This window comes from Pongo pygmaeus, chromosome 13, assembly GCF_028885625.2.
Source record: "Pongo pygmaeus isolate AG05252 chromosome 13, NHGRI_mPonPyg2-v2.0_pri, whole genome shotgun sequence".
Lineage (NCBI taxonomy): Eukaryota > Metazoa > Chordata > Mammalia > Primates > Hominidae > Pongo > Pongo pygmaeus.
Window position 1 is genome coordinate 112782190 of NC_072386.2, and position 14056 is coordinate 112796245.

The following is a 14056-nucleotide window of genomic DNA, read 5'->3' on the forward strand; positions in this document are numbered from 1 at the left end:
CTCCAGGTTGTCATAGTGATGCCGTATCCACTGAGACTCCGGATCCTAAGAGCTGGAAGCTAAAAACAGGCGCCATGGAGTACACAGGGAGCAAATATATCGGGGAATATGTAGATGGGAGGTAAGGGGCTCATTTGATTCACTTACTATACCTTGAATAGCTGTGACTGGAAAAAGACGGCTGTCTTTTTGCTTCTGCGAAACACCTTGTGCCAGGCACTTTCACAAACTTGCCCGAGTAATTTTTTCAAGGACTATATCTAATAAGCAGCAAAGCTGAGATGCATTCATTCCATATATACTTATATGTGTGTGTGCATTGACTGTGTATGTGTGCTATCTGCCAGTTTTAAACATAGGAATAAGAATATTTAAAATGTCAAGATCCTTGCTCTTATGGAGTTTATAATCCAGTTGGAGATGTATTGCCAATAAACAAATAAGTGATAAAATAATCACAGATAGTGGTAAATGCTATGAAAACAAACACGAAGAGTAGGGAAGAGAGACTGGCTAATCTGAATCTACACGGTCGCTTCCTTCCAGGAGTTCACGATCTAGGGATTATTATAGAGGATTATATACACAAATCACTGTAGTGGACTACAATTCAACAGTTTTTTTTTTCTTTTCTTTTCCTTCCTTCCTTCCTTCCTTCCTTCCTTCCTTCCTCTCTCTCTCTCTCGTTTTTGTTTTATTTTCAGACAAGATCTCGTTCTGTTGCCCTGGCTGGAGTGCAGTGGCCTGTTCACTGCTCACTGCAGCCTCGACCCCCTAGGCTCAAACAATCTTCCCGCCTCAGCCTCCCAAGTAGCTGGGACTACCGGTGTGCACCACTACCCCCAGCTAATTTTTCAACGCCTTTTGTAGAGACGGCGTCTTGCTATGTTGTCCAAGCTGGTCTCGTACTCCTGGGCTTAAGTGATCCTCTTGCATGAGCCACCGTGCCCAGCAATTCAACAATGTTGAGTGGCTAACGAGTACCAGGCCCTGGAATTGACTCTGGGCACAATCCCTGTCTTCAGAAAGTTCATTCAAACATGATGCGACAAGTAGACATAACAGATAACTGCGATTCAGTGTGGTAAGATCTGTAGTAGAGAGAAGCAGAGGAAACACAGAGGTGGCCACTCTTTTTTGCCAACCACCCTGGATGAAGAAAGTGGAATCTCTGTTTTTGTAGCTGAGGAAACCGAGGCTGGATGATATGAAGTGGTTTGCCGAACCAGTGCTAGTTGTCGGGACTGTGAAGCACTCCCACCTTGGGGCCCTGTATTCACAAGTTGGTGGAATTCCAGGGCATTTTGAGTTAATAGGAAAGAGGGATCTGTGATCTGGACAGGGATAGGAGATAGATTCCTAGAGAAGGTGGTAGGAATGCTATGGGATGCTATCTCTCCAATCATTACATCAATCTTGCAGGGAAGATGTTATTATCTTTCCAGGTAAGAAAGGTGACCCTTACAGGGCTTGAGACACTTATCCTACTCAGCAGGAAAGCAGCAGAGGTGCTTGGTGTGTACTCCCTCTCACTACTCAGTGAGATAGTTCAGGCTGACCTTGCAAATAAAGGAACAGAAGTTAAGAGAAGCAAAATGACTGGCCCACCATTATGGATACACAGCTAGGAAGTAAGAGAGTCAGGATTTGAACCCAATCCTCTGTCCAAACCACATTCTTACTTTTCACAAGGCCCTGCTACAGTGAAGGTGGTAGAATTTTGGCAGATAGAGATGGGGTATTGGGCATTTTAGGCACAAAAAGTTGAGAAACTATATTAATTTTCAATGGGCTGTGTATGTGTGAGAGAGAAACACACAGACAAGGTGAAAGAGGGAAGGCTTTCAACCATTTGCCTTTGGCCTTCTGTGTATTTTCATTGGGTTTGTGCGTCGAATCAGCCATTTCCATGCTTTGGCCCTAGGAATTTGGGTTTTGCTTGAGGTTGTCTGGTACCTCTGTAACCACGATAGGGATTCCCAGACCTGAACAGGGCTTCCCAACTTCCCGTAACTAGCAAGAAGTCAGCAGTTTTTCACTTGTTATACTTCTTTTCATAAGTTGGACATGTGTTGTTCTGTATTGATTTTGTATTTTTTTAATTTTTTTATTATACTTTAAGTTTTAGGGTACATGTGCACAACGTGCAGGTTTGTTACATACATGTGCCATCTTGGTGTGCTGCACACATTAACTCATCATTTAGCATTAGGTATATCTCATATCTCCTAATGCTAACCCTCCCCCTTCCCCCCACCCCACAACAGTCCCCAGTGTGTGATATTCCCCTTCCTGTGTCCATGTGTTCTCATTGTTCAATTCACACCTATGAGTGAGAACATGCGGTGTTTGGTTTTTTGTCCTTGTGATAGTTTGCTGAGAATGATGGTTTCCAGCTTCATCCGTGTCCCTACAAAGGACATGAACTCATCGTTTTTTATGGCTGCGTAGTATTCCATGGTGTATATGTGCCACATTTTCTTAATCCAGTCTATCATTGTTGGACATTTGGGTTGGTTCCAAGTCTTTGCTATTGTGAATAGTGCCGCAATAAACATACATGTGCATGTGTCTTTATAGCAGCATGATTTATAATCCTTTGGGTATATACCCAGTAATGGGATGGCTGGGTCAAATGGTATTTCTAGTTCTAGATCCCTGAGGAATTGCCACACCAACTTCCACAATGGTTGAACTAGTTTACAGTCCCACCAACAGTGTAAAAGTGTTCCTATTTCTCCACATCCTCTCCAGCACCACAGTTAACTAGAGTTCTATTTGGGGCATCTCAAATTTCAGCATGTAATGAGAGCATGAGACAGGTCTGGGCTCAAGTCTGCCATTTGCTTGTTGTACACTTAATTAACCATCCGTACCTCAGTTTCCTCATCTGTAAAATGGGAAAGCAATGCACATTCAACAGCAGTGTTCCAAGGAATATGTAATGATCATATATGGATGTTATTTACAGATGGTAGATACTCAATCGATTTTTTTAATTTAGGGAGGGGATATTTTCCTCTTGGAGTTTAAATGAATAGAGTAACCTCTCTATACAGTAGGAAGTTGATATTTAACGTTTGATTTAAAAAGTTTATGTAGACTCTCCACGGCTGATAGGAACATCAAATGGTACGACTGCTTTGGAAAAGTTTGGCAGTTTCTTAAAAAGTTAAACAGCCATTCCACTCATAGGTATTTACCCCAGAAATGAAAGTGTATATCTATATAAAGACATATATACAAGTACTCATAGCAGCCTTATTTATAATAACCAAAACTAGAAAGAAACCTAAATGTCATCAACAGGGGAATGAAGAAACTAATTGTGGTATATCCATTCATTGGAATACTACTCAGCAATAAAAAGGAGTAAACTATTGGTACACAGAACAACATGAATGAATCTCAAAAAATTATGTTAAGTGAAAGAAGCCAGACAAAAAAAGAGTAGATACTGTATGATTCCATTTATGTAAAATTGTAGAAAATGCAAATCTATGGGGACAGAAAGTAGATCAGTAGTCACCCAGAGATGAGGATTGTGGGCGGGGCAAGGAGGAAGTAGTACAGAAAGGCATACAGAAACTTTTGTGGGGAGTAGATATTTTGTCTTGATTGTGATGATGTTTTCCCAGGTGATGTCAAAACCTATCAAATTGTACACTTTAAACACGTGGCCTATTGTATGTCAATTACACTTCAATAAATCTACTTTAAAAAAACCTTAAAAGAGACATAATTTCCCTGTACCACGTGTAAATATTAAAAAAATAAAAGGTTAATGTAGTATCTGTCTGACCTCAATATTATGGTTTCTTTGGAGTAGTTGCACAATTGAGTTCTAGATAACTCCACTCCAAAGCACCACAAGGTAAGTGCCAGAAGAGACCTACAGACACAGGGGAGGAAGGGACGCCCATCGCATTTATGTAGCAACTACTGTGCTCTGGGTGGCTTTGCCTGCATCTTCTCTTCACAGGGACTCTTTGAGATAGATAGCATTATCCTGTTTTACAGATGGGAAAAGTAAGGCTCGGAGTAATTATATAACTTGCCCAAAGTCACCCAGTTAGCATTTGGCAGAGCAGGTATTAAAACCCAGGTCTATCAGACTGTAAAGCCCATGTGCTTTCTACAATAGAGCCCTGCTGCTGGGGCCCTTCAGAGGCCACATACAGTTGGATCCGTCCCTAAAGGCTTCATGGAAGAGATAATATTTGAAATGGGCCTTGAAGGTTGGGTAGGATTTAGGTGGTTGGAGATGCAAGATGAAGAATTTTTTTTCTAGAAGTTTCTAGGCAGAGGGAACAGCATGAGCAATAGCCCAGAGGGCACGTATGGAGTAGAGCTGGCAGTTCGGTTTGGCAGGAGAGTGGGTTGTGCCCAGAGGAGTTATGCGAGGGGAAGCTGGACAGGCGGTCTGTGCTCTGGCAAAGAAATTTCAATACCATGCACAATTCTGGTGGTGGAGGAACCACTGATAGATCCTGGTAGGGCCAAGCATCAGGAAATAAAACTTATTTCATCTCCGTATCTGTCCTCATAATGCATATGTGTGGTAGAGACTCAGTAAATGTTGGCTGAATGAATGAATGAATGAATCATGGGTTTTGAGGGGTTTGTTTGAGACACGGTCTCACTCTGGAGTACTCTGGCTGGAGTGCAGTGGTGCAGTCTTGGCTCACAGCAATGTCCACCCCACCGGACTGAAGCGATCCTCCCACCTCAGCCTCCCCGGTAGCTGGGACCACAGATATGCGCCACCATGCCCAGCTAATTGATAGGTATTTGAGATCTGGTAATCATATCCTTATTATGGATTGAAGTCTTCACTACAAAGTGGTTTTTTTCTTCTTTTTAACTTACTTTGAATTTAGAAGGCAGGCTTTTCACCTTGAATGAATTTTTTAAAATGGAAGAGAAGGAGGGAGAAAGGAAGGGAAAGAGAGAGAGAGGGAAGGAGAAAAAGAAGGAGGGAGGAGAAGGAGAGAAGGAGGGAGAGAGAGGAGGGAAGCAGGAAAAGTGAAGATGAGGAGATCAGCTCAGAGCTCACTGCAGTTGTCCCAGTAAGAGGCAGCAGAACCCTGGGCCAAGGCAGAAGCAGTGGATCTGCAGGAAAGAGAAAAATGTAGGAGAGGTTTGGGGATTTTACTGCCAGGAGTTGGCAGCTGATTGGCTCCAGTCCCATCCAGAGATGGCTTACAGCCCCAGCCCTGGGCCCAGCTCCTGGCCTTGAACCAGAGGATTCTGATACCATTCATGGAAATAGAGAACTCTAAGGAGGTGCCGCTTAGGGGAGGAGGAGATGAGTTCTGTTTTAGGCGAGTTGGAGATGTCTGTTAGAGGTCTGAACAGTGATGTCCAGTTCGAGGTAAGAAAAGGGGTGGGGTCTAACCTCAGAGAAGGGTATAGAACTTGAATATGGAGATGGTGCTTAGAAATGATAGATGTGAGCTCAAGCAAAGAGTACAGGAGGGAAGGAGAAGAGGAGTTCTCCCTTCCCCCCATGTCTTGCACTAGAATAAAAGCGAAATAGTTTTCAAGTTCTTGCTCTATGCCGGGCATTTTGCTATAGTTTCACATCCATCATCTCACTCAGTTATCTCAACAACTTTGTCATCCACTCTGTTCACTGACTACTCTTTCTGTTTCCTTCATTCTTTACTCAGGAGACGTTTATGAAGCACCTGCTTAGTGTTTCTAGGAGTTGAGGATACCAAGGTCTTCCTTTAAAGAAGCTTTAATTAAATACAGGAGATAAGATATCTAATTACAAAACAAGATAGAAAGTGTTACACATCCCGACAGAGGTACTAGCAAAAGCCTAAAGAAGGTCAGAGTTAGGAGAGGAGCCTTCAGCTTGTTGTGAGGAATGGAGAAGGAATGAATGAAAGCATATTTATTAAGCACTCACTATATGTCAGGCCCTTTACTAGGAAAATCGTTATATGTTATCTGGATTAATTGCAGCCATTTCACCCATAAAGAAACTGGTCAGCCCAGTGCAGTGGCTCACACCTGCAATCCAACATTTTGGGAGGCTGAGGCAGGAGGATCACTTGAGCCCAGGAGTTCTAGATCAGCCTGGGCAACATACGGAAACCCCATCTCTCAAAAAAAAAAAAAAAAGAAAGAAAATTAAATCACCCGGGTGTGGTGAGGCACGCCTGAGGTCCCGACTACTTGGGAGGCTGAGGTGGGAGGATCACTTGAGTTCAGGAGATTGAGGCTGCATTGAGCCATGATCACACCACTGTACTCCAGCCTGGGAAACAGAACGAGGCCTGGTCTTGGAAAAAAACAAAACAAAGAAGCTAGTCAACTGGTCAAGCTGGTGTCCCTGCCTTGTTCTCCTGTATGAGCCTGTCTTCCTCCTGCATAGCACTTATCACACATTGTATAATTGCTCAATTTTGTCCCCCACTAGACTGTGAGCCCCCCAAGGACAGGGACTGCATCTGCCTTGATCACTGTTGAATCTGTGTTGTATTCAGCAGGTTAGACCATCAGCATAGTCCCTGACAAAATGTAGGTGCTCTGTAAATACCTGTTTGGAAGGAAAGAAGGAAGGGAAGGAAGACAGGGAGGCACAAGCAAAGAGGTTTGGGAAAGTATCTGTATTAGTCTGTTCTCACACTGCTGTAAGGACATAACCCAAGACTGGGTAATCTGTAAAGGAAAGAGGCTTAATGGACTCACAGTTCCACATGGCTGGGAAGGCCTCACCATCATGGTGGAGGCAAAGGGGGAACAAAGGCACATCTTACATGGCAGCAGGCAAAAGAGCATGTTAAGGGGAATTGCCCTTTATAAAACCATCAGATCTCATGAGACTTATTCACTATCATGAGAACAGCACAGGAAAAACCCACCCCCATGGGTCAGTTACCTCCCACTGGGTCCCTCCCATGACATGTGGGGATTATAGGAGCTACAATTCCAGATGAGATTTGGGTGGGGACACAGCCAAACAATATCAGTATCCAAGATAATATATATATAAAATGGTGTAAGATTCAAACCCTTACTCCTGTCTCTAAATTTCATATTTTCCCAAATATTCCACTTGTGGCATAATAGGCAAGGATGGGTTAGTCATGGGGGACAGAGAAATCACAGAACCAGCTGCCAGAAAACCTGGGCTCTAATGTCCACAGTTTTTACTGTGTGGTTTTGGACACATCTCTACACTCTCTGAGCCTACTAAGGGGGTTTATTTCAGGGAGCAGTGTGAACTCCAAGGTGAGAGTGAGCCTGTAGGTGAACGGGAGAATGAACAGAGCAAACTCTATTCCCCTCTTTTCATTTTTGAGCTTTTGAGGGAAACAAAACAAAAATTTTGTTTTCAGCAGAGTGCTGCTGGGATGAGAAGGATGAGAATGCTGAGAACGGGGTTCCTGCTCACTCTGTCGCCTGCCAGCTCTGACCCTGCAGCTGTCACACAGGGCTCAGTGACTTCCCTGTGTCTTTACAGGATGGAGGGCAAAGCCAAGTACATCCTCCCTACCGAAACAATATATGTTGGGGAAATGAAGGATGGCATGTTTCATGGCAAAGGAACCCTGTACTTCCCCAGCGGAAGCCAATACGATGCCATTTGGGAAAACGGATTGGCCATAAAGGTGATCAGCCAGGGGGGCGGGTGCTGTGAGGCAAGAAGAGCCTCACCCTCTGGCGCCCCATCCTCCCTGTCTGGTGCCCACCTCCTTCCATTCACTCTTCTCTTTGCTTCTCCCCGACTCCCCCACTTTTTTTTTTTTTTTTTTTTTTTTTTAGTCTCACTCTGTCACCAGGCTGGAGTGCAGTGGCACAATCTTGGCTCACTACAACCTCCGCCTCCTGGGTTCAAGCGATTCTCCTGCCTCAGCCTCCCGAGTAGCTGGGACTACGGGTGTGCGCCACCACGCCCAGCTAATTTTTGTATTTTTAGTAGAGATTGGGTTTCACCATGTTTGCCAGGATGGTCTCGATCTCTTGACCTTGTGATCCACCCGCCTTGGCCTCCCAAAGTGCTGGGATTACAGGTGAGCAGGTGCGAGCCACCGCACCTGGCCTTTTTTTTTTTTTTTTTGAAAATGAGTCTCACTCTGTTGCCCAGGCTGGAGTGCAGTGCTGTGATCTCAGCTCACCACAACCTCTGCCTCCTGGGTTCAAGCTGTTCTCTTGCCTAGGCCTCCTGAGTAGCTGGGATTACAGGTATGTGCCACCATGCCCGGCTAATTTCTCCCTGCTTCTGGATCTCCCAGGGCTCTAGAATCCTCTCCCTCTAGATCTGGAAGGATCTGTGAAGAGGCCATGATGAATTTGCATCTGTTACGCCACTTACTGCCTGATCTTGGGCCCACGACTTCACCTCCCTGAGAGTTCTTCACCTATCAACTCGGGACAGTTAGTTGCATTAGTTATCTGTTGGTACTATAACAGGTTACCACAAATTTAGTCTGAAATCAGCACGAATGTATTATCTTACAGTTCTGGAGCTCAAAAGTCTGAAATAGGTCAGCAAGCCTGCATTCCGTCCAGAGGCTCTATGGGAAAACCTGTTTCCTTGCCTTTTCCAGCTTCTAGAGGCTGCCTGCATTCCTTGGCTCATGGCCACGCATCACTCTGACCTCTGCTTTCATCATCACATCACCCTTCGTCCCTCTGCTTTCATCATCATCTCGTCTTCTCTCACCCTGACCTTACTGTTTCCCTCTCATAGGAACCTTGCAATCATATTTGGCACACCCAGATAATCCATATAATGTTCCCACTTCAGGATCCTTCATTTAATTGCATCTGCAAGATCCCTCTTGCCATGTAAAGTAGCATATTCACAGGTTGCAGCAGACAGGGACATCTTTGGGGGACCATTATTCAGCCTACCGCAATAGTACAAGGCACCTCCTAGGATGATCATAAGAGTAAATGAGGCAATATATATATGTAAACACTTTGCTAAGTTCCTGGCACACAAGAGGCACTCAATAAGTGTTAGTTCTTATTACCACCATCACTGCTACTATTATTATAACTTACCTAATCCAAGGATTCTTACCCTGGTATTTGTGAGTCATGAATAGAATTCAGGGAGTCACTGAAACCTCTTGATTTACATACAGAAGTTTCTGTATAAAGGGGACTAAGTTTTTCTCCAGGAAAAGCATCTATAGTTTTCATCAGTTTCACTAAGAGCATGTTGGGGCCTGACTCATGACCTAAAAAAGGTTAAGAAATGCTTCTTGTTTTATAGCTTGGAGAGTCTAAGCCCCAGGAAGGGGATGTGACTTACCCGAGGTCACACAGTGAATTAATAGTATCATTGGAATTTCCACCAGTGTTTCCTGATGCCCAGGCCAATGCAATTTCTACATCCTGAGGCTTCCTTTAGCAGTAAGGCAGCAAAGGCAGAATGTATGTGTTTGGACAAAGGGCCGTGGCTGATGGCTCTGACCTTTCCAGCTATAATAATAATAAAAGAATAATAACATTTATTGAGTGCTTACTTTGTGTCAGTGTGTCAGTCAGGGTTCTTCAGAGACCCAAAACCAATAGGATATACAGAGATGTATGCAAAGAGATTAATATTAGGGATTGGCTCACAAGATTATGGAGGCTAAGAAGCCTCCCAATCTTCCCTCTGCAACCTGGAGGCCCAGGAAAGCTGTTAGTGTAGTTCCAGTCCAAACCCAAGGGCCTCAATCAGGGGGATCAATGGTGGAAGTCCCAGTCAGAGTTCAAAGGCCCGAGAACCAGGAATGCTGATGTCCAAGGGCTAGGAAGATGGATGTCCCAGCACAAGCAGAGAGAACAAATTGGCACTTCCTCTGCCTTTTTGTTCTATCCAGGCCCTCAACAGATTGTATGATGCCCACCCACTTTGGTGAGGGTAGAACTTCTTTGCTCAGTCCACCGATTAAAATGTGAATCCCTTCTAGAAACGCCCTCATGAACACACCCAGAAATGTTTTACCAGCTATCTGGGCATCGCTTTCCCTCAACCCAGTCAAGTTGTCTCACAAAATCAACCATCACAGCCAGGCACTGTGCTAAATGCTTCACGTGTGCTATCTCATTGAATTTTCAATCAACCCTATTTCATGTACACCATCATTAACTTCATTTTACAAATGAGGAAATGAAGGGCCAGAGAGAGTGGGTCACCTGCCCAAGTTCATCTGCCAAAGTGATTTCACCTACTTTTAGCGGCAGGGACAGGGCTCAGCACTTATACCCATTCCCTCTCGTTGTCACAACCATAATAATTGTAATAGTTACCACTTCTTTACTGCGGCGATCAGAAAGCCCCCCACTTCCCTTGACATCTGAACCTCTTGGCCAAAAGCCTTCAGCTTCCTCAGATGCATATGTGCACTCCTTGTCTTCCAGGGCACATATACCTTCGCAGATGGGCTGCACTATGAAGAGAAGAACTGGCATTACTGCGACGGCTATGATCGGAGGTTTTACACAGAGATCCTCAATGGCTTGAAGCCTGCAGGTACCCAGGCACCCACCCTTTCCTTCATACCCAAACTGAGAGGGAAACTAAGACAGTTTCAGATAAGTGGACTGTGTCCTACTGAAGTAACTTACAGGGGAAGAGGAACTGAGCAGGCGCAGAAGAATACAAAAGACCCAGGTCCTAGAGCCAGGAGGGCCAGTCCTCATATCTCAGCTCCACTGTGCTAGCCAGAGGACCACGGGCAAGGGACTTTACCCACTGCGCCTCAGTTTCTCCCCTTCAAAATGGAGTCAATCGGCTGGGCGCAGTGACTCATGCCTGTAATCCCAGCACTTTGGGAGGCCAAGGCGGGTGGATCACTTGAGGTCAGGACTTTCAGACCATCCTGGCCAACATGGTGAAACCCCATCTCTACTAAAAATACAAAAATTAGCTGGGTGTGGTGGCATGCCTGTAATCCCAGCCACTCAGGAGGCTGAGGCATGAGAATCGTTTGAACTCAGGAGGTGGAGATTGCAGTGAGCTGAGATCACGCCACTGCACTCCAGCCTGGGCAACAGAGTGACACTCTGGTCTCAGAAAAAAAAAAAAAATCAAAATGGGGTCAATAGCATCATCTACCTCCCAAGATTGTTGTAAATAAGATAATTCATGTCAGGTGTTTAGAACAGTGCCTTGAATGCATGTGGGTGCATGGTACATGTCAGGTGTTCTTATTTGTAGTACCTACTATAACACTAAAATTATGTAAATATTTTAAAAAGAAAGAGTTAAGGGCGAAAGCAGTACTGACAGAGCATGTGCTTTGTGTATCAGGTGCTGGGGGAGGCTCTCTGTAATCCCTGTCTCCCTAATGTCCAGATGACCCTGTCCAGTCAGCCTTCCTAGTCCCATGTCACTCCAGGTTGAGGCTGTGGAGTCCAGACATGGTTCCCTGTGGCAGAGCTCACAATGGAGGCCCAGTCTTCCTCTCTGAGGTCCTCTATATCATGCTGCCTCCCCGCAAAAACCGTGTTTCATCACGGAGGGCTACATTTGGACTACAAGTCTGGATTCAGAGAGTGGCACCTTAAAAAACACTCATCTGAGTGTTTTGAGACATGTTCCAGGTCAGGTGAGCCTCAAGACAGGGGTTAGGGGAGGGATAGCATTAGGAGAAATACCTAATGTAGATGATGGGTTGATGGGTGCAGCAAACCACCATGGCACGTGTATACCTATGTAACAAACCTGCACATTCTGCACATGTACCCCAGAACTTAAAGTATAATAAAAAATAAATAAATAATAAAAAAATAAAAAAAGAAGAGTAAGTTTTTGGCACAGCAGAGATAATATATCCAAAATGACAGATGGGGAAACAACTCTGTATACTATAAAAACAATCCCAACTTAGCTTATGAGAGACCATGAGCTGTGGTTGACAGAGCATGGAGCCAGAAATTGTGGGTTTGAGTCCTAGCATTCTCTGTCTATGGCTGGATGAGCCGGCACAAGTCAACCTCCATCAGGGCAGAAGCCCCCAGGAAGCACCCAGGCACTGGAGTCAGGCAGACCTGAGCTCAAACCCCCATCTCCTTCTCTTCCCGGCTTCATGACCTTGAGTCAGTTTTGACCTTCTCTCCCTTTGCGCTCCTGACACTTACTCTGCTATTTTCCTCCTATCCCCAGGCTTCTTTGCCAGTGCCTCCTCAACAACCCCCAACCCCCAGTTATTCATGTTGAGGTTCCCGGGGCTCTCTGGCTTAGGCACTTTCTGTTATCACTCTATATGCTCTTCCTGAATAAGCTGATACACTTCTAAGCCTTCAACTACCATCAGCTTCTAAATTGAAATCAGAATCCCTGAGCCTAAGATCCCTGCATCAAGCTTCCCTGACACCTGTATTGGTTGTTCCCAACTTGTCTGCACTGAATTCACTGTCACCCCCACGGTGATGGCTGCCTCACTGAATGTCATGCCCATCCACCTAGGTAAGCCTAATCCTCCCTTCCCCTGCCCTCTAAGTGCAATGGTCCTATGGATTTTACCTGTGAAATATAGACTTTATTTGTTTATTCAACAAATATTTATTGAGCACTTCCCTGTGCCAGGCAGCATTCTCCATACTCTTTGCCACTACCCTGTTCCAGCCCTCCATCATCTCTCCCCTTGATGACCTGACTCCAGAGATCCCCACTTGGCCCCCTTGAGGTCATTCTCCATTCTGCAGTCACTTCCATCTTTTTTTTTGAGACAGAGGCTTACTCTGTTGCCCAGGCTAGAGTGCAGTGTTGTGACCATAGCTCAGTCTAACTTTGAACTCCTGGGCTCAAACGATCCTCCTGTCAAGTGATCTGGCCTCCTAAGTAGCTGGAACTACAGGCATGCACCACCACTCCTGGTTAATTTTCTTTTTTTTAAGTTTCTTGTAGAGATGGGTCTTGCCATGTTGCCCAAGCTCATCTAGAACTCCCGGCCTCAAGCAACCCTCCCTCCTTAACTTGGGATTACAGGCGTGAGCCACCATGTCCGGCCACTTACATCTTTTAAAGTGTGAATCTTATTGCCTCCCCACCGCCCCACCCCTTGAGTGCCCCCGATACCCTCAAGATAAGGTTTCAAATTCTCAGAAACGGTGACATTCTCTGGCTCCTGCTCATGTCCCAGCCTCATCCTGGGCTACCCACCCTTCTCGGTTTTTCTCTCTCGCCTCTTGCCATGCTTGCTTTCTCTCTATTTCTCAAAGAGACCACACTTTTTCCTGCCATTCTCTCTGCCTGGAATACTTTAACCCTCTTACTTCACCCAAATAACTCCTTCTTGTCTTTCAGTTCTCAGCTCAACGTCCTGAAGGTGGGACCCCCTTCCCTGAATTCCCACACTAGGTAAGGTCTCCCTGTGGCATATCACAGCAGCCATGATCTCCTCCCAGGGCTTGGATCATGAGTGTTCAGCTCGTCTTCCCAAGCTGTGAGCAACATGAGGGCAGGGCCCTAGCACATTGTCTGGCATACAGTGGGTACTTGTTAAAGAGTTATTGTCAAACAGGGATAATGATATTGACATCACAGTGCAGGGTGAAGTACGTGCTTAGGGGAGTTAAGGCAATGACATTAAGAAACATTTCCTAAGCTCCTACTATATGTCAGACACTGGCTGGACCCAGGGAGACCAGAGTTAAGAGGACATCATCTCTCCCTTCAAAGAGCTGCCAGTCTAGCTGCAGCTTGAGAACCTTGCAAATCACTCCTCCTGGATTAGTTATGATGGGAGGCCTGGACTTTGCCATGGGCTCTTCACCCCAATTAAGGCTGTAGGCAAAAAGCCCTCAGCCTTAAGCCTTAGCTCGCACACAATGGCTGGTTTTGCTAAAGCAGAGCCTCTGCCAGTCTCGTGGTGGCTTTTCCCGAACACGCCTGGCTCTCCCCTGCTTCTCCTGTGACCCTCAGAAGAGCAGCTTGATTCTAAGTAGCTGCTTCCTTCCCTTGTCACTCCACACTTTGCCTCTTGGGGCTGGCATTGTTAGGGCAACTCGCCCTGCTTGCAAGGCAGGCTGAGGGTTAAAAGTGCCCCGCGACCTCTTCGAGCATCTGTGAGATGGGCATTGGCATGAGGCTTTGGTG

General features: G+C 45.5%; 1 protein-coding gene across 3 annotated transcripts in view; it reads left to right on the forward strand.

Moving 5' to 3' along the window:
* The first annotated feature begins 9 nt into the window (after positions 1 to 9).
* MORN5 (MORN repeat containing 5) overlaps positions 10 to 14056 on the forward strand; it is a 39991-nt gene continuing 25944 nt past the window's right edge. The window contains exons 1-3 of one of the 3 annotated variants that reach the window (XM_054501627.1): positions 10 to 121; positions 7478 to 7625; positions 10375 to 10486. In XM_054501627.1, the coding sequence (XP_054357602.1) occupies positions 75 to 121; positions 7478 to 7625; positions 10375 to 10486 (307 nt within the window). In that variant the 5' untranslated portion in view covers positions 10 to 74. The remainder of the gene's footprint in view (positions 122 to 7477; positions 7626 to 10374; positions 10487 to 14056) is intronic. The other 2 variants (XM_054501626.1, XM_054501628.1) reach the window with 2 other exon arrangements.